General features: G+C 42.3%; 1 protein-coding gene across 2 annotated transcripts in view; it reads left to right on the top strand.

Annotated features, from left to right (window-relative positions):
- CD58 (CD58 molecule) overlaps positions 1–21,458 on the top strand; it is a 59,548-nt gene that overhangs the window by 3,258 nt on the left and 34,832 nt on the right. The window contains exons 1-2 of one of the 2 annotated variants that reach the window (XM_078332850.1): positions 1,278–1,405; positions 1,752–1,929. In XM_078332850.1, coding sequence (XP_078188976.1) covers positions 1,866–1,929 — 64 coding nt within the window. In that variant the 5' untranslated portion in view covers positions 1,278–1,405; positions 1,752–1,865. Of the gene's footprint in view, positions 1–1,277; positions 1,406–1,751; positions 1,930–21,458 lie in introns of those variants that run through there. The other variant, XM_054236685.2, reaches the window with a different exon arrangement.

Genomic DNA, 21,458 nt, shown 5'->3' with positions numbered 1-21,458 from the left:
TGGTGATTCTTCCCAGAATCCAATATCACTGAAATATTTTATTTTTTGAGACAGCACCTCACTATGTCACCCAGGCTGGAGTACAGGGTGCTATCACAGCTCACGCCAGCCTTGATCTCTGAGGCCCAGCAGTCCTCCTACCTCAGCCTTCTGAGTAGCCAGGACTACAGGTGCATGCCCATGCTTGGCTAATTCTTCTTTTATTTTTTATAGAAACAGGGTTTCCCTATGTTGCCCAGGCTGGTCTTTTTTTGTTTTGTTTTTTTTTGAGATGGAGTTTCGCTCTTGTTACCCAGGCTGCAGTGCAATGGCGCGATCTTGGCTCACTGCAACCTCCACCTCCTAGGTTTAAGCAATTCTCCTGCCTCAGCCTCCCAAGTAGCTGGGGCTACAGGCGCGCATCACCATGCCCAGCTAATTTTTGTGTTTTTAGTAGAGATGGGGTTTCACTCTTTGACAAGGATGGTCTTGATCTCTTGACCTCATGATGCACCCGCCGGCCTCCCAAAGTGCTGGGATTATAGGCGTGAGCCACTGTTTCCAGCCCCAGGCTGGTCGTAAACTCCTGGGATCAAGTGATCCTCCCTCCTTGGCCTCCCAAAGTGCTGGGATTACAGGCATGAGCCACCATGCCCAGCCACTAAAATAATTTCAAATGGTAATTTTCTTTCTCTCCTTCCCTTCCTCTCTCTTTCTCTCTCCCTCCCTCCCTTCCTTTTCCTCCCTTCCTCCCTTCCTCCCTTTTTTCTTCCTTCTTCCCTTCTTTCATTTTCTTCTCTCTTTTCTTTTCTGTTGAGATACAGTCTCACTCTGTTGTCCAGACTAGGGTACAGTGAAACAATTATGGCTCACTGCAGCCTTGATCTCCCAGACTCAAGCAATCCTCCCACCTCAGTTTCCAAGTAGCTGGGACTACAGGGCCATACTGCCACGCTCAGCTAATTTTTTTTGCATTTTTTGTAGAGACTGGGTTTCACCATATTGCCCAGGCTGGTCTTAAACTCCTGGGCTCAAATAATCCTTCCGAGCCAGTTTCCCAGAGTGTTGGGATTACAGGCATGAGCCACCCAGCAATTTTCTATCCTGTTTTTCTGTATAGATTAGTTTATATTCTTCAGTAATGAATAGCTTTTGCACACACATCCTCCCTTTTTTCTTTTATTTTAGAAGGCTGTGTGGACTCATGGATTCTTTTTTAAAGATGGCATTCCTGTCATCCATTCTGATGCTCAGCGACCCCACATTTGACAAGCGGGAGCCCCTTCAAGCTTAAGAGTCCTTTTGCTGCATTCCTGTTTGATTTTAAACATTTCCTTACTTTCTGGCACAGAAGGATGTTCTGGACTCATTTTCCTGCCTGAGCCTTCAAATCATTACGTCTCCTGGTCTCTTTCAGTGAGAGAAGGTATGTAGACATCAAGTTCTGGGTGCTAGGTGTGCCCATGGGTACTGGAGTCATTGCTTCTCAGCCCTTTCAGTTTTCAAAGTTAAGAAATAGAGTTTTTACAAAGTCAGGAGTTCACAGCGATACCTCTAACACTTACAATCTTGCCGTTCAGTTCTTCTGCCTCTTCTGCCGCTCCATGTTTGTGTCTCCTTACTCACACAGTGAGAATTCCCTTCTTATAGATTTCCCTAATCTACATTAAACCCAACTCATTTTACAGTTGCTACACCAGTCTACTTCCCACTACAAACTTACTAATTACAGTTACAGATTTGTTTATAGTTCCTTTTGCTTCTCATTACAGATAGTCTCCAGCTTCACAATGGTTCAACTTAAGATTTTTCAACTCTACAATGAGTTTTTTGGGATATACTTCCATAATAAGTCAAGGAAAATCTGTATATCCCAGTGAAGATGTATGCAATACTATATTCAAAAGTTACTTGGACTCTTTTTCTTTCTAACTGCCCTTCTTAAACAAGGTAACACTCTATGTACTTTTTGTGTGCCAGTTTTGTCATTTAACCATACATCTGGAAAATCATTCCCTATCACTTCATAGAGATCACCTCACTCTTTTTCACAGCTGCGTAGTCCACCAGAGGGTGACTATATGATAGTTAATTCAGCTGCTCTCCTCCTGTTAGTATTACATGGTGTGGTCAGGGAGGTCTGTTTAATAGGGTGACAGTTGACCATACACTTAAGGAAGTGAGAGCTAGGCTACAAGGCTATCTGGGGGAGTGATATTCCAGGTATACTATTCCAGGACCCTGAGATAGGCTTTGAGCATTTAAGAACTTTAAGGAGACCACTGTGCCAGAGAGTGGTAGACAATGAAGTTATGGAATCACTTTTCCCTGCTCAAAACCATAGCCAGGAGTTAATCCTCATCATCTACTGCCTGAAGCACTGTAGAAGCTGTTTACCTGGCTTCCCTGCCCCTAGTCGATTGCCCCTCTCCTTCTGCATTATGCACCCACTTAGGAGTTTCTGTCTACTACATTGTGTCCCCCTCAGATTCACATGTTAAAACCCTAACTCCCAATGTGATGGTATTTGGAGATGAGGCCTCTGGAAGATAGTTAGTTTTAGATAAGGCCATGAAAATGGGCTTTCATGACAAAATTAGCGCCTTCATAGGAAGAGACACCAGAGGCTTTGCTCTCATTCTTTCTCTATCATATAAGGACACAGTGGGAAAGCAACTGTCTATGAGCCAGGAAGAGAACTGACCCCAGAAACCGTGTCAGTCAGAATCTTGATCTTGGACTTTCCAGCCGCAGAACTGTGACAAAATAAATTTCTGTAATTTAAGCCACCCAGTTTTTGGGATTCTGTTATGGCAGCCCAAGAAGATTAAGGCAGGGGTTGAGAACTCAGGCTTAAGAGTCAGATTAGTTGGTTTCCATTGCTATCCCCTCTCTTACCAAACAGGTGGCTTTGAGTGAGTTTCTGATCCTCTGTTTCCTGGCCTCAATTCCCTTATCTGTAAAATGGAGATCTTAATTGTTTTCATGGGATTGTCATCTACATAACAATCCCGTGAGATATTGAATGTGACATACATAACCCAGTGCCTGGCAGTTGAAAGTTTCAATAAACCTTAGTTAGTGTCATTATTTACATGATCAGATAGAAGCTTCTGTTATGCCATTCTCTTACTCAGTAACTTCATGTTTTCCCATTAACTACTTTCTAAGCCATAAAATCAATGCTTTTCGGCATCTGGCCCGCAATGCCCTTTCTATATTTATGTTTCATGATGCTTTACATGAGCCCTCTGTCCAGTCATGCTTGTCTATCTCTGTCCTCTACCAGACTGTGGATTTCTCAGTCACTATTCTGCTGCGCTTGCCACTTCCCCTACCAGGAGCTCTCTCATCTCCATGCCCTTCTCTGTTCACCTGCATCCTGTGCAATCTTTGAGAGTCTGGCTTAAATCTCTTGTGGTAAGTAGAATAACAGCCCCCTATATATGTTCACATCCTAATTATTGTGACTATGTTACCTTATATGGCAAAGAGGCTTTGAAGATGTGATTTAGTGAGCAGTTTCAATTTAAAGATTTGCGTCTGTTCTGGAATTTTTCTTATTTTAGTTATTATTTCCTCTTCTTTGTTTTCTTTTCTTTTTTGAAACAGAGTATTCTCTGTCACCAGGCTGGAGTGCAGTGGCGCAATCTCAGCTCACTTGTAACCTCCATGTCCCAGGTTCAAGCGATTCCCCTGCCTCAGCTTCCTGAGTACCTGGGACTACAGGCATGCACTGCCATGCCCAGCTAATTTTTTCTATTTTAGTAGAGACAGAGTTTCACCATGTTGGCCAGGATGGTCTTGATCTCCCGACCTCATAATCTGGCTGCCTTGGCCTCCCAAAGTGCCCAGATTACAGGCGTGAGCCACTGCAACCAGCCTCTCTCCTATTCTCATAGTTCCCTCTTCCTAGATTAGTATTCTATATCACTTATTTTTTTCTAAAAAAGTTTTCAATGCTGCTTTTTTATACTTTCTGAAGATTTCCTCCAATTTAAATTCTTAACGCTCTACTAAAATTTTTTTTGAAACAGAGTATAGTTCTGTCACCCAGGCTGGAGTGCAGTGGTGCGGTCTTGGCTCACTGTGACCTCTGCCTCCCGGGTTCAAGTGATTCTCCTGTCTCAGTCTCCCAAGTAGCTGGGACTACAGGCACATGCCTGGCTAATTTTTGCATTTTTAGTAGAGATGGGGTTTCACCTTATTGGTCAGGCTGGTCTCAATCTCCTAACCTCAGGTGATCCACCTGCCTCAGCCTCCCAAACTGCCAGGATTATACAGTGAGCCACTGTGCCCGGCCTAATTTAGATTTTTTTTTTTTTTTTTTTTTTTTTTGAGATGGAGTCCTGCTCTGTCGCCCAAACTGGAGTGCAATGGCTCGATCTTGGCATTATACCTCTGCCTCCCAGGTTCAAGCAATTCTCCTGCCTCAGCCTCCAGAGTAGCTGGGATTACAGGCGTGCATCACCATGCCCAGCTAATTTTTCTATTTTTAGTAGAGTTGGGGTTTCACCACGTTGGCCAGGCTAGTCTCAAACTCCTGACCTCATGATCTGCCCACCTTGGACTCCTAAAGTGCTCGGATTACAGGCGTGAGCCACTGTAACTTGCTCTAATTTAGATTTTTAACTACAAGTCTTTCTTGTGTTCTTTGTTCCTTTTTCACTGCATCTTATTCTCAGTGTGTTTTGTTTGCTTGTTTGTTTTTTGAGATGGAGTTTCACTCTTGTTGCCCAGGCTGGTAATGCAATGGTGTAGTCAGGGTTGGACCCTGTAGATGAAGTTTTGTAGGGCCTTTTAAAGATTGTGGCCTTTTTGCTTTCAGTGAATAGAAAGTTTTGAAAGATTTTGAACAGGAGTGAAATTGTGATGACTTGGATGTTTAAAAGAATTATTCTGGCTGCTGAATGAACAGTATGTAGAAGAGAGAAAAGGAAGAGCAGGGAGATTGGTTAGGCTGCAGGGGCAATGCAGGAGGTAAGTATTGGGGATGAGAGATACCTGGATGTGTTTTGAAGGTGGAGCTGGCAGGATTTGATGTGGGCTTGCGTCAGTGGAATGAAATGTGGATAGGGCCTGGATAGTGCTGGGCAAGTGGTAAGAGCTCAAAAACAGGAACTGGGCTGAGCATGGTGGCACATGCCTGTAATCCTAGCACTGAGAGGCTGAGGCAGGCAGATCTCTTAAGCCCAGGAGTTTGAGACCATCCTGAGCAATATGTTGAAACTCCATGATATGGTTTGGCTCTGTGTCCCCACCCAAATCTCACCTTGATTTGTAATAATCTCCATATGTTAAGGGCAAGGCCAGGTAGAGATAATTGAATCATGAGGGCAGTTTCCCCCATACTGTTCTCAGATAATGAATACGTCTTATAAGATTTGATGGTTTTATAAATGGGGGATCCCCTGCACAAGCTGTCTCTTGCCTGCTGCCATGTAAGATGTGCCTTGCTTCTTCTTTGCCTTCTGCCATAATTGTGAGGTCTCTCTCACATGATTGGGAGGCCTCCCTGGCCATGTGGAACTGTGAGTTCATTTAACCTCTTTCCTTTATAAATTACCCAGTCTTGGGTATGTCTTTATTAGCAGCATGAGAATGGACTAATAAAGTAAATTGGTATTGGGTAGTGGGGTGCTGCTGCAAAGATACCTGAAAATGTGGAAGCAACTTTGGAACTGCATAACAAGCAGGGATTAGAACAGTTTGGAGGACTCAGAAGAAGCCAGGAAGATGTGGGAAAGTTTGGAACTTCCTAGAGACTTGTTGAATGGCTTTGACCAAATGCTGCTCATCTCAGATAGAGATGAAGAATTTGTTGGAAACTGGAATAAAGATGACTCTTACTATTTTTAGCAAAGAGACTGGCAGCATTTTGTCTGTGCCCAATCTGTGGAACTTTGAACTTGAGGGAAATGATTTAGGGCATGTGGTGGAAGAAATTTCTAAGTAGCCAGGCATTCAAGGTGTGGCTTGGGTGCTCTTAAAAGCATTCAGTTTTATATGTTCACAAAGATATGATTTGGAATTGGAACTTATGTTTAAAAGGGAAGCAGGGCATAAATGTTCAGAAAATTTGCAACCTGACGTTGTGATAGAAAAGAAAAACCTATTTTCTGAGGAGAACTTCAAGCCAGCTGCAGAAATTTGCATAAGTAATGAGAAACCAAATGTTAATCACCAAGACAATGGGGAAATGTCTCTAGGGCATGTCAGAAACCTTTATGGCAGCCCCTCCCATCACAGGCCTGGAGGCTTGGGAAGGAAAAATGGTTTCATGGGCTGGGCCTAGGGCCCTCCTGCTCTATGCAGCCTCCAAACATCGTGCCCTGCATCCCAGCTGTTTTAGCTCCAGCCATGACTAAAAGGGAACAACATACCACTCAGGCTGTTGCTTTAGAGGGTGTAAGCCCCAAACCTTGGTGGCTTACACATGGTATTGGGCCTGTGGGTGCATAGAAGTCAAGAATTGAGGTTTGGGAACCTCTGCCTAGATTTCAGAGGATGTATGGAAACGCCTGTGTGTCCAGGCAAAAGATTGCCGCAGGAGTGGGACCCTCATGGAGAACCTCTGCTAGGGCAGTGTGGAAGGGAAATGTGGAGTTGGAGCCCCCACACAGAGTCCCCACTGGGGCACTGCCTAGTGGAGCTGTGAGGAGAGGGTCATCATCCACCAGACCCCAAAATGGTAGGTCCATCAATGGCTTGCACCGTGCACCTGGAAAAGCCACAGACACTTAATGACAGCCCGTGAAAGCAGCCAGAGGATAGCTGTACTCTTTAAAGCCACAGGGTGGAGCTGCCCAAGGTCATGGGAGCCCACCTTTTGCATCATCTGAATGTGAGTCAAAGGAGATTATGTTGGAAATTTAAGATTTGATGACTGCCCTATTGGATTTTGGACTTCATGGAGCCTGTAGCCCTTTTGTTTTGGGCAGTTTCTCCCATTTGGAATGGATGTATTTACTCAGTGCCTGTACCCACATTGTATCTAGGAAGTAACTAACTTGCTTTTGATTTTACAGGCTCATAGGTAGAAGGAACTTGGCTTATCTCAGATGAGATTTTGGATTTAGATTTTTGGATTAGTGCTGGAATAAGTTAAGATTTGGAGGGACTGTTGGAAGGGCATTATTGTGTTCTAAAATGTGAGGACATGAGATTTGGGAGGGGCCAGGGTGGAATGATATGGTTTGGATGTGTCCCCACCCAAATCTTGCCTTGAACTGTAGTAATCCCTGTGTGTCAAGGGCAGGGCCAAATAGAGATAATTGGATCATGAGGGTTGTTTCCCCCACACTGAATAAGTCTCACAAGATCTGATGGTTTTATAAAGGGGAGTTCCCCTGCACATGCTGTCTGTTGCCTGCCACCACGTAAGATGTGACTTTGCTTCTTTTTTGCCTTCCGCCATAATTGTGAGGCCTCCCTGGCCATGTGGAACTGTGAATCCGTTGAACCTCTTTCCTTTATAAATTATCCAGTCTCGGGTATGTCATTATTAGCAGTGCAAGAATGGACTAATATACCCCATCTCTACAAAAAATTAGCCAGGTGTGGTGGTACACACCTGTAGTCCCAGCTACTTGGGAGGCTGAGGTGAGCCTGGGAATTGCTTGAGTTTGGGAGTTTGACTCTGCAGTGAGCCATGATTACACCACTGCACTTCAGCCTGGGTAACAGAACAAAAATAAAAAATTAAAAATTAAAAAGGTAGGAACTATTTTATTATTAACAGAGTCTGTCTTATTCTGTCCTTGACATTGCACGGATCCTTTATTGCCAACTATCCTCATAACTAGATTTAGGTTCCCTATATACAGGAGTCAAGTCATGTATTATTTAAAGAAAAATTTCCTTACACTGGTCTGTTTTTTTTAAAAGCACAGATGACAATGTATTTGTCAAACATTTCTTCATTTGAAATTATCTCACATTATTATGTGAGACTTGTTCATGTGCTTTGCTGTAGTCAAGATTTAGACAGTCTTTTTTTTTTTTTTTTTTTTAATTTTGCAAAGATAATCCAATTAAAATAGTGCTGTGTTCCTATAGGAAAACTAGGCCAGTGATATAACAGAGTGTAAATAATAATAGCCACTGGGAGGTAAGCACATGCTCTGTGTCAGGAGCTGTGCTTCAGATTTGAGATGTTTTTATTTAGTTTTCACACTAATATTATTACATAGGGAACATTTAATAGGAGAACAGAGCTTAGGTGGATTTAGTAATGTGTCTAAGTTCACACAGCTAGAAAGTGGCAGAGTGAGCTTGAACTTTGATTCTGTCTGAATCAAAACCTATTCCCTTGTATGCTCTGTTATATCCCCAGCCTGAGATCCTCCAAGCAACTTTCTGAAGTTGAGTACTACTGATTTCTTACTTACGACATGTGTATGTTGTCCAGGGAAATTCTGCTAAAACATGTGAAGTTATATAGGTCAACGCAATTACCAGTCATGCAGAATTGTATTTAATATCGAAATTTGTAATGGTGGAAGGGGCTTCTTTGGGACACAGAATTTGCAATGGGAATTTATTGACATATTTATTATTCACATTTTATCATATTTAAATTCTCTCTAGGTACCCACATTTCACTCCTAGAGACTTTTGCATAATCCCAATAACATTATAATATCTATAAAAATTAGCACTAATCCTGTAATATCACCTAACTTTTACCCATATTTGAATTTCCCCAATTATCACAAGAATGTCTTTTGTTAAGAACCCAAATCTAATCAAGTTTCACTCATTGTATTTGTTGCTGTGAACATCTCTCAGAAGTTTTAAAAGAGGCTTAGAACCTCTTTTTAAGAACCAGATCGAAGAATTTATTTTATTGACCTCCTTGCCACCCTAACATTTCTTTAGGAAACACAGGCTTTGAGGGTCGGTATCGATTTCTTTATTTAAAAGTAGAAACTTTGTCTGCGTAAATCAGACCTTATTTGTGTAAGTTTTCTGTCTTTTGGTTTCTTCTCATGCTGTTTCTTTACAAATGCCTAAGCCTTTCGGAAGCTTTACTTGAGGGGTGACCAGCAGAAGCTTTTACTTAAGGACACAGTCCCTTAAATTCAGCCATGACAAATCTCACCTTTCATCTCAGAGTTGTAAGTGAAACTAGGATGCAGCAGTCTCCCTTTGCCCAGACACTTTCAGGTTTGAATAGAAAGCATGTCTGTAAGATACAGAGACTATCCCTAGAAAGGGAGGGGGAAACATTGTAGCAGTTCCTCTTTGGAGGTAACTTTCAATCCCTGCCCACCAGCCTCCAAGGAAAATGCTTTCTGGTTACTTTATAGTTTCTAATGACCTTTGCTTACTTGACAGTGTTCCGCAAAATGTCTGTTGAGATTGGTGCCTGAATTTCCACTGGGCTCACCGGTCTGTAGTTTCTTGGACATTTTCTTCATATGCCAGTTAAAAACCAGAAGAAAATTGAAGTTTAACATACACATTCAGAAAATAAGAATCAGTTTAATAAGAAACTAATAAGGCTGTGCCATCATAAGCTACTTGCAATAGAGCTTCCCAGCGATGAACTGAGTATCTAGAAAATAACAAGGATTTTCGAGGAATTTTAGTGAAATTATCAATAGTGTATTGAAATACCTCGAATCAGACTTTGGATTTAAAAAAACTTACAGTCTTAACCGATCTAGTAATAAACTGATTCCCCAGAGCATGCGGTGGATCTCAGCCGTATCCTGTCTAAGATGAGAACAGTCAAAGGCACATGTGGCCTTTGAGCATGGTGGGACGTGAGCGTCTTGAAAGGACAGAATAAAGAAATGCTTTCAAATAGAAATATAATATGAAACATGTGAAATTAATTATGTGATTAATTAATAATTACAAATTAATAATGCATTTTAGTTAACCTGATATCTCCATAATGTTTTCAACATATATTAGGTTGGTGCAAAAGTTGTTTTTGCTCTTTTTTAGTGGCAAAAATGGCAGTTACTTTTGCACCAACCTAATAGTTAATACAAAACATGTTAATGAGAGATTTTGTGTTCCCCTTTTTAATACCAGGCCTTCAGAGTCTGGTGTGTATTTATCTCAGAACACATCTCAGTTTGTACTAACCGCATTTTAGGTGCTCACTAGCCACCTGTGGCTGCTGTGTTGGTTTGCACAGGTCTAAAGGGAAACGTCTTAAGAAAGGAGAAGGAGGATAAGTGCAAGAACAAGAATTAAAAAGGAAACTATTTTAGCGTAATATTGGAAGGGAAGTGTAGAAAGACGATTTGGAAAACCATCATCCTCATTCTTGATGAGCTCTCTGAGGACGCAGATTGACAACTGAGAGCAAGGTCTGGGAAGTTCTGGTCTTGGGTACCAGGGACTTATGACCGTTGGAAGACAGGTGGCTGCAGTTTCAGTATGAAGTAGATGGGGGCAGGGAAGCTGTGGTGGTGTGGCTGAAATCAGTTAATCTCTGCCTTAAGGAAATAGAGAAGTCACTAACTGGGACTGCCTAAGGGTGGAATCGACCAGGAAGAAAGAGGAATGGCACCAGCCAAGGCATCTGATGTTCTGGCCAGCAGGACAGGCTCTGGGGCCCACTGCCTGTGTCTGGACACCAGCCCCACCCCTTCCTAGCTAAGTGACTGTGGTCAGCTGACCCTTCAGTCCATTTCCTCATCTGTAGCCTGGTGCTTCTGATTCTGTGATCTTTTCTGTCAACCAAGGGTCCAGCAGAGGGAACGAACTTATTTTGATAGGTATGTTCTCAAGAAATCACTCATTTCTCACTCTTGCCCCAGATGTTCTTTGGCTCACTCCCCTGCTGTTCTGGGCTCTGCTCAGATACCAACTTATGGCCGCCCTCCACGCCTTGCAGCTCCTCTCCTTACCAGTACTCCTCAGCCCCCATACTCTGCTTTGTTTTTCTCTGTAGCACTTAACACATGCAACATAAAAGAGCTTTATCTTTTCATTTATTATGTTCTTCCCTCTACTGAAAAATAGACTCCAAGAGGGCTGGGATTTTGTCTGTTTGGTTTATTGCTGTGTCCTGCCTGTCGTCCATAAACATCTGATGAACACATAAATAAATAGTAAGAACTATCTCAGAGTTGAGGATGAAATGAGTTAGTATACAAACAGTTCTTGAAACAAGTGTTTGTCACATAGTAAGCCTGCAGTGAATCTTAGTGCTGTTCTCCTGTTAAATATTATTACTGAGGCAGAGCTGGCCTAGGGCTCCTTGGATTGGGCTCACTAAGAGCTGGGCAAGAGATACAACCGTGTGAGACTTGCTTGAGTTAAACAAAACAGTGTTACTTCTCTTTACTATCTCCCCTGTCTGGTAAGCACATTTTCTGCTCACAAAATTGGGACTAATATGAGAATATTTATGGCCTTAAGAGGACAGATTATTTGATGTAATTACTAACCTAGCCGTCTTAGGAGATTGGCTGCTCCTCAATACTATGAATGCATATGTGGGTGTATAGATAGAGATGTTCCCAGATTGCTGTACCCCCGATACTGCAAGTAGGCAGTAACTGAAAGCATGCTGTGATGCATGAAATGCAGAGGAGTGAGAGAAACAGGACTGTGCTTGGTGGCCCATATCCGGAGGAGAAACCCATCTGCTCACTTGGGAACAAAAATGTCCCAAGACCCTGCTATCTCTGGGCTTGCACGAGGCTTTAACTGAATCACCATTATGATGTCATATATTCAGAGGGAAATACCAACATTTATATATTCAGGTACTGAAACTTTTAGGGGAATTTTTCTTTTTTGTGTCAAATGAATTTTTACCTTAACTGCTAAAAACTACAGGCAATGTGAGCCTTAAAATATTTTGGAGAGAGAAGTATCTTAAAATTACATTGTTTCTAAGAACAACCTCAAGAAAACCCTTTCCTCCAAATCCCAGAAGAGTGATTAGCTTGTCTCTAAGGTATGACGTCGGCTGAGCACAGTGGCTCATGCCTGTAATCCCAGCACTTCAGAAGGCCGAGGCAGGAGGATCACTTGAGCCCACGAGTTTGAGATCAGCCTGGGCAACATAATGAGATCTTGTCTCTACAAAAAATATAAAAATTAGCTGGGCATGGTCACATGCAAGTGCAGTTCCAGCTACTTGGGAGGCTGAGGCAGGAGGATCACTTGAGGCCAGGAGGTTGAAGCTGCAGTGAGCCATGATTACTGCACACCAACCTGGGTGACAGAATGAGACCCTGTCTCCAAAAAGAAAAAAGGAAGGAAGGGAGGGAGGGAGGAAGGGAGAGGGAAGGGAGGAAGAAAAAGAGAAAAAAGAACAAAGAAATGGCATCAGCAAATCTCCTCAAACAACAGACAGGCTGTTAAGTTTAATTGGGGCTGACGTCCACGAGTAGGTACAAGTTTATCTGTTGTGGTGCTCTGTATCCTGTAACACTTAGTAGGTAAAACCTATTTAAACTTGAGAAGGAACATCTTAAAAGAGACAGCTGTGGAGTTGGGAACGGGGAGCCCGCAGGTCCTCCCATCTTGCTTTGGTGGCGAGGCCGAACACAGCGTTTTGGTTGCATATGAGGGCTCCCTCGCCATTTTATTTTTTAGCTCCTCTTAAACTTCTTTCTCCACCTCTCCTTACCAAGTCCTGGTTCTTCAGCCAGCAATTTGGGATCTCACAAAGCCCAGGGTTTGGTGTGACTGACAAATTTTGCTATTCTGTCAGGAAGCCTTATCTTTTGAACTACATTTAAGTTGTACTTTGATCATTTTAATTAATTGATATTTATTGAATGTCCATATTCCGGACATATGGGGGATACAGCAAAAAACAGGAACAGCTTTGTCCTCGTTCTCATAGGGCTCTCCTGGCTGGGGGTTACCCCTAAGCTCAGATTTGAATGAGTTACCAACTTTTAAGAACAGGAATTTTCACACATGTAAATATCTGGCTTTTCTTGAAAAATTAGAAGCCTGGGAATGGTGGGCTCCTGTTTCCACATGTCTACATGGGCAGGAGCTGAGGGGCCCCTCCCTGTAGGCTCACTGGTGCTCAAGTCCTCACCAGTCCCTTCTGACTCGCCCTTCTGGTATCTCCTCTGTGGGTGGAATTGCTAGTCTTAGTCTATTGCATCATTGCCACTGTCACCTAAGGTGCTCCTGGTTGTGTCTCTTTGTGACGTCTTTGTTTGCTTCTTGTTTTCCTTTTTTTGTTTCTGTTCTGGCTTTTTCTTCCTGAGCTGGACGCTTGCTCTCTGAGGCCCTCTTCAGCCCTAACATTCAATGATTCGGAGACCACAGAGGTTAGTGCCTCACCTGTAAGTTTAGAGGGGTACTTGACTCAGTTTTCTCATCTGCAAAATAGGATTAGAAATAAAACCTGTTTAATATGTTTTTAGGATTCAGTGAGTACCTATTTTTTTTTTTTCTGAGATGGAGTCTTGCTCTGTCACCCAGGCTAGAGTGCAGTGGCACAATCTTGGCTCCATCTCCTGGGTGCAAGAGATTCTCCTGCCTCAGCTTTCCGAGTAACTGGGATTGTAGGCTCATTCTAGCACGCCTGGCTAATTTTGTATTTTTAGTAGAGACACGGTTTCACCATGTTGGCCAGGCTGGTCTTGAACACCTGACCTCAAGTGATCCACCTGTCTCAGCCTCCCAGAGTGCTGGGATTACAGGTGTGAGCCACCGCTCCTGACTGTGAGTACCTATTTATAGAGCTCTTGCAACAGTGCCTGGCACAGAGCCAGGGCCAGGCAAGCGTTAGATTAAGTAAAATAAATACCAGTCAATCTGAATCTCAGGAGCTGAGTAAAAATTTGCAGAGGAATTTGAGCTGGGGGTTGAGAGTTCCTTTTCATTAATCCATAGTTATGGTGACCATATTTTCTAAATAAAAAAATCAGGACACTTCATCTGTAAAACTTGAGTTCCAGTTACAACTTGAGGCCATACAAAAAGAACTATAACAACTGAGGTGTCGATGTTATGCAGAAACACTACAACAGAATATTTGAGATTAGACCTGTTTTTAGATAATGATGACTCTATGCATATAGTGCTGATTAGGTATTAGGTATCCCCATATCTTTATTTAAGAAAGGACTATTCAAGATTCCTCAAAACAAAAGAACCTCAAAAAAATATCTGACTCACATAGAAAATCTGGTTAGGTGATCCCTGATAAAATTTTTTTTCCTCCCTCCCTCTCTCTTTGCTTTTAAACAGCAAAAACTCACCACATGCCCAGTGTGCACCCAGTTAATTCAGACAGTATGAATACCTTGATGTTCACCTAACTCATTAAAAGAAAAAGAAAACCCTTTGCGAGTATATTCCATGTCAACCAGTATAAAAAGACTCTCAATTTTAATCAAACCTCAAAACAATCTTTTGTGGTAGGCATTATGATTTCTACTTCACAGCTTAGGAGATGTAGTGTGGGGAGGCCTTTGGGAGTTCACCTGGGCCTTGCTGGTTTCAAAATCTGGACACTCTCTGTCCTTCACCCAGGCATGGTTAGTTAGCATCCCTGTGGTCCCTTTTCTGAACAGTCGGCGGTATCAGCAAAGCAACAAACTCACTGTTGACTCCTTTCCTTTGCTCCTATTTGTGTATTCATTCATTCATGGTTTGTGACCGTTGAGAAAAAACTCACTCCCCTTTCTTCTATTGCTCGTTTTTCAGTAGAAGTTATCTTAGCAACTTACTTGAGCATTAGTCTTCGAAGTGCAACCGAACATACTTTACTGTAGGAAGGATATAATAGACATACCTTTGCACACAAAGTAGAGGAAGATATTAGCTTAAGAGACAGTCTTTAACAATTCCTCCTCTTAGTTGAATAATTCTATTTTTTAAAAAATTTTTGTATAGTTTTTATATTGCAGTAGTAATATGAGATTTGTCTTCAAAAGTAACATAGTTTTCAATGGGACCTGTGTTAAGTAATAAGTTGAAATCTCACCATCACCATAATCTCTAAAGGATGGTGGTTACTTTAAAAGCAACCACTGTTAATCAGTTAGGGTGTTTCTTTCCAGTCTAAAAAAAAAGAGCAAGTGAGGATGCATGTACACATGTATTCATGTCATTTTATAGTTAAAAAAAATACATATATATATTTTGGTAGAGGTAGGGGCTCACGACGTTGCCCAGCCTGGCATCAAACTCCTGGGCTCAAGTGATCCTTCCACTTTGGCCTCTCAAAGTGCCAGGATTATAGGCATGAGCCACTGCATTTGTCCTCTATATTGTTTTTAAAAAGAGGAATATTTTGCATATATATTTCTATAGCTTTTTACTTTTAATATTAATACATTTTCCAAATTCCCAATAATAAAAGGAGAATAAGTCTATCCTTTTTCCTTTTTAAAAACACCCACGTAGTAATCCATGGCATAGTTCTAAGTTATTTAACTATTACACTGGGTTATTTTTACTAGTATAGATATCTTTAAAATGAATATCATTATGCATATCTCTTTATGTAGGTTGAACTATTGCTTTATGTGTTACATCCTGCATAAATATCACCCAGATCCCAGTCTTCAGTGAAACCACAGGTTCTTTTAGATCATAAGCAAAATAAATTGTATGCATGGGGTTTTGTATGTGTGTTTAATTCTGCTTACATTTGAATTCTCTTCCATCTTTTTCCTATCTCTGAGTAATATCACTAGTGCCTTTTTATTCAGTTAAGTCTCCACATGTTGACTCTTGTCTTGGAGTTATGATGCCGTCTTCTTCCTGGCTTTTCTTCTACTTCCCAGGCTTCTCTCGGTCTCCTTAGCCAGTGTTATTTCCCTCCAGCCAAGCTTTAAAGCACAGGTCCAAGCTGCTGCTTTTTCCCACTTCATGCGCTCTTCCCAGGTGGCGGTCCTAATGGCCTCTGTTGGAGCCAGTACAAACGTGATGATTTCCAAATCTGTCTCCTTTCCTATGAGTCCCAGACCCTTGTACTTTGCAGCTACTGGGCATCTTTGCTTGGACGTCTCACAGACCCCTCACACTTAACAGTGCCAGACTGAAAGCATGATGTTCCAGCCAAGACCTGGTCTTCCTGCTGTGTCTCCTTTCTCAGGGAAACACACCACAACCCTCCTAGGAGGAAGTAAGGCCTCTGATTCATCCTGGCACTCCTGGCACCTCCCCTTCTCCTCCTTTATCCCATACGCTGTCAGTCATCTAGTCCTCCCAGTTTACCTCCTTAATGTCTCTTGAACCACCTTCCCTAGCACCATGCTGCCTTTTACCAGGCTGAAGCTGCCGTCTGATGGATGTCTTGCTATCTAGTCTTACCCTTCCCATCAATCCTCCACACCACAGCCAGAAAAGATCCACACGTTTATTATGTAAACATTTAGAGCCTTTATATGGAAGATATTCATTTAGTAAATTTAATAGGCCAAGGCTGTGTTTGAAAACAACGATAATACATATAAGGAGCTTTTCAACTTTGATAAGAAAAAGACAAGCAATTTAATACAAAAAAAATAGTAAAGGATATGAAAAGGCGTTTCTCAGAAAAAGAAATCCAAATCAACAAACACAAGAGATGCTTAAATTTCTAAAGGTTGAGAAAATGCAAATTCAAATAACAATGAAATGTCACTATCTGTCCAAAAGTTAAACATAAAAAAAAAAGTCACCTTCTGCTGGCAGGAGTCCAGGGAAAGGGCAACTCAGGCATTACTGATGGAAATGTAAATTGCAAAAGTTTTTTATCAACAATGCAGCAACTTCTTTTTTTTTTGTTTTTTAATTTTTTTTTTTGAGACGGAGTTTCGCTCTTGTTACCCAGGCTGGAGTGCAATGGTGCGATCTCGGCTCACCACAACCTCCACCTCCTGGGCTCAGGCAATTCTCCTGCCTCAGCCTCCTGAGTAGCTGGGATTACAGGCACGTACCACCATGCCCAGCTAATTTTTTGTATTTTTAGTAGAGACGGGGTTTCACCTTGTTGACCAGGATGGTCTCGATCTCTTGACCTCGTGATCCACACCCGCCTGGGCCTCCCAAAGTGCTGGGATTACAGGCATGAGCCACCGCGCCCAGCTAGCAACTCTATTAAAATAAAAAATCTATTCACCTTTTGATGTAGTGACTCCCAGCTCCACTCCACTCTCACATAAATATAAAACCAGAAATACATCAGGACATATATACAGGATAGTTATTGCAGTGTGATTGCAATAGACAAAACTAGGCACAAAAGGAGTGTTCATTGGCGGTCGGCAGATTCATTATGGTTCCCTCATGCCCTGGAATATTACGTAGTTATTAAAAGGAAAAAGTATAGCTATACCCATTGATTTCAAGGGGCTTTCATGAGATGTTAGGAAAGGCAGGCTGTAGAAAAGTGTGCCTAAGACCGTTTTGTTAAACAATGGCACATCCCTCAGACACACCTCATTTATTGCGTTTCGCTTCACTGCACTTCACAGATAATGTGCGTTTTACAAATTGAAGGTTTGTGATAACCCAGCTTTAAGCAAGTCTGTCGGTTACATTCTGATAAGTCCACAATATTTCAAGCTTTTTTTGATTATTGTGTCTGTTAGGCTGATCTGTGATCAGTGATCTTTATGTTACTGTTGCCATTGTTTTGGGGTGCCATGACTGTGCCCATATAAGATGGTGCACTTAATTGATAAATGCTATGTGTTCTGACTGCTCCACTGACTGGCTGTTCCCCCATCTTTCTCCTTCTCCTCTGGCCTCCCCTCTCCTGAGACAATGATACTGAAATTAGATCAGCTTAATAACCCTGCAATGGCTTCTAAGTGCCCAAGTGAAAGGAAGAGTTGCACTGTCTCTCATTTTAAATTAAAAACTAGAAATGTTTAAGTATAGTGAGGAAGGCATGTGAAAAGCCATGAAAGGTGGCTGGGCACGGTGGCTCATGCCTGTAATCCCAGCACTTTGGGAGGCCAAGGCAGGTGGATCACCTGAGGTCAGGAGTTTGAGACCAGCCTGATCAACAAGGCAAAACCTCATCTCTACTAAGAATACAAAAATTTGGATGTGGTGGCAGGCACCTGTAATCCCAGCTGCTTGGGAGGCCGAGACAGGAGAATCACTTGGACCCAAAAGGCGGATGTTGCAGTGAGCCAAGATGGCTCTACTGCACTCCAGCCTGCTCCACAAGAGCAAAACTCCATCTCAAAAAAAAAAGCCACGATAGGCTGAAAACTAGGCCTTTTATGCCAAAGAATTAGTGAAGTTGTGAATTCAAAGGAAAAGTTCTTGAAGGAAATTAAAAGTGCTACTCCAGTGAACACACACACGGTAAGAAAGTGAGACAGCATTATTGCAGACATGGAGAAAGCTCAGGTAGTCTGCTTAGAAGATCACACCAGCTACAGCATTCCCTTAATCCAAAGCCTAATCCAGAGCAAGACCCCAACTCTTCAGTTCTGTGAAGGCCGAGGGAGGTGAGAAAGCTGCCGGAGAAAGGTTTGACGCTATCAGAGGCTGGTTCATGAGATCTTAGGAAAGAAGCCATCTCCATCACATAAAAGTGCAAAGTCAAGCAGCAAGTGCTGACGTAGAAGGTGCAGCAAGTTATCCAGCAGATCTAAGATCACTGATGCAGGACACATGAAACACCAGATTCTCAATGGAGGCAAAACAACCTTCTACTGGAAGAAGATGCCATCTAGGACTTTCACAGCTAGAGAGGAGAAGTCAGCTTTGGGCTTGAACGGACAGGCTGACACTCTCGGTGTGGGCTGATGCAGCCATGCAGCTGCCGACTTTAAGTTGAAGCCAGTGCTCATTTAGCACTCTGAAAATCCTAGGGCCCTTAAGAATTAGGCTAAGTGTATTCTTCCTGTGCTCTATAAAACGGAACAACAGAGGCTGGATGACAGCACATCTGTTTACAGCATAGTTTACTGAATATTGTAAGCCTACTGCTAATACCTCCTGCTTAGAAAAAAAGATTGATTTTAGTATACAATTGCTTATTGACAGTGCACCTAGTCACCCAAGAGCTCTGAAGGAGATATACAAGAGATGAGTGTTTTTTTTTTTTTTTTTTTTGAGGTGGAGTTTTGCTCTTGTTACCCAGGCTGGAGTGCAATGGTGTGATCTCGGCTCACCGCAACCTCTGCCTCCTGGGTTCAGGCAATTCTCCTGCCTCAGCCTCCTGAGTAGCTGGGATTACAGGCACGCGCCACCGTGCCCAGCTAATTTTTTGTATTTTTAGTAGAGACGGGGTTTCACCATATTGACCAGGATGGTCTCGATCTCTTGACTTCGTGATCCACCCTCCTCGGCCTCCCAAAGTGCTGGGATTACAGGTGTGAGCCACCGCGCCTGGCCGAGTGTTGTTTTTATGCCTGCTCATACAACATCCATGCTGCAGTGCGTGGATCAAGGAGCAATTTTGCCTTTCAAGTCTTACTACGTAAGAAATACATTTTGTAAGGCTGTCGCTGCCATAGGTAATGATTCGTCTGATGAATCTGAGCAAAGGAAATTGAAAACCTCCTGAAAGGACTCACCATTCTAGATGTCATTAAGAACATTTGTGGTTCATGGTAGGAGATCACAATAGCAACATTAACAGAAATTTGGAAGAAGTTGATTCCAGTCCTCGTGGATGACTTTGAAGGATGGAAATAGCACAAAAAATAGAGTGAAGCCTGAATATGTGACTCAGTTGCTGCAATCTCATGATAAAAGTCAAACTGATGAGGAGTTGCTTCTTATGGATGAGCAAAGAAATTGGTTTCTTCATAACAGCATCTATACTCCTGATGAAGATGCTCTGAGCATTGTTTAAATGACAAAGGATTAAGAGTATTACATACAGTTAGTTGATAAACAGCAGCAAGATTTGAGGAGATTTACTCCAATTTTGAAAGAGTTTTACTGTGAGTAAAATGCTATCAAACCAGCTAGTAAGAAATATTTTGTGGGCCGGGCGCGGTGGCTCAACCCTGTAATCCCAGCACTTTGGGAGGCCGAGGCGGGTGGATCACGAGGTCAAGAGATCGAGACCATCCTGGTCAACATGGTGAAACCCCATCTTTACTAAAAATACAAAAAATTAGCTGGGCACGGTGGCGCGTGCCTGTAATCCCAGCTACTCAGGAGGCTGAGGCAGGAGAATTGCCTGAACCCAGGAGGCGGAGGTTGCGGTGAGCCGAGATCGCGCCATTGCACTCCAGCCTGGGTAACAAGAGCGAAACTCCATCTCAAAAAAAAAAAAAAAAAAAAAATATTTTGAGAAAGGAAGGGTCCACTGATGCAGAAACTTCATCATTGTCTTCTTTTAAGAAATTGCCACAACCGTCGCAGGCTTCAGCCGCCAACACCCTGATCAGTCAGCAGCCATCGACATGGAGGCAAGACCTTATGCCACCAACAATATTAGGACTTGCTGAAGGCTCACGTGACTGTTAACATGGTGTTTAAAAATCAATAAAGTATCTTTTAATTAAGCTGTGAACATCGTGTTTTTAGACATAATGCTACTGAGCACTTTAATAGACTCTAGTATAGTGTAAACATCACATTTCCATGCCCTGGAAAGCCGGAAAATTTGTGTGACTTACTTTACTCTGACGTTCACATGATTGCTGTGTCTGGAACCAAACACACAGGATCTTCAAGACACGCCTGTATATATGCATTATATGTGATACATATTTGTCTCTATTTAACTATATGAGCAGGGAGAAGAATACCGAAAGATGTATTCTGATTTGTTAATGTAGATTATGGAACTGGAGATTGTTATGGGGTTAAAAAAGGGGGTAAGGCACCCAGATAAGAGGACTGAAAAAATACTTATATGATCATTTTTCATTAGTATAAAGTTGTGTGTATGTGTCTGTGTATAATTTATGTTTTTAAATACATTTTTTTCCAGAAAGAGTTTCTCTCATTTTGTCACCACTCTGTTTGTAACTCTTCTGTGGCTTTCTTAATTTCAGTACCAGAACTGTGTGTGTCTGATGCTCTGCGAGGGCTGGCTGTGCTTGTGTATGCATCCCGGCTCATGCTACTTTTCTCTTGCCATTACTCCTTCTGCTTCAAAGTCTTCATAATTGTTCTCTTGATGGGGACTGGCCCCGCTCTCCTGGCCATAGTTAACTGCTGCTCGTGCCCCAGAACTTCTTTTAGGGAAAGGGACTGCCTTCCCTACCCCCTTGTTGATTCCCTAAGTAAATATTCTTATTGACACCTGATGCTTTAACTTAGCAGCAGTTATAGCTGCAGCTGGCTATTGTCTGGTTATTTGTGTCAATTCTGCCTCCCCCAGTAGAATGTCATTCTAAGAAGGAAGGGACTGTGTCTGTCTTGTTCTCAAAGATCTTGCTTAGAATAGATGCCCAATGAATATTTCCTGAATGAATGAATAAATGAATCCCATCCTGAATGTGGGACCATGCTGTTCTGAAAGGGGCATTGACCAAGGAGTCAGACGATGTGTGTCCTGGTCATTGTGCTGCCATCAACTTGCTGAGAGACATGGAGCAAGATGATATGCCTCTTGGAGC

This window comes from Callithrix jacchus, chromosome 7 (genome assembly GCF_049354715.1).
Source record: "Callithrix jacchus isolate 240 chromosome 7, calJac240_pri, whole genome shotgun sequence".
Classification (NCBI taxonomy): domain Eukaryota; kingdom Metazoa; phylum Chordata; class Mammalia; order Primates; family Cebidae; genus Callithrix; species Callithrix jacchus.
This window is presented reverse-complemented; position numbering and strand designations above follow the sequence as displayed.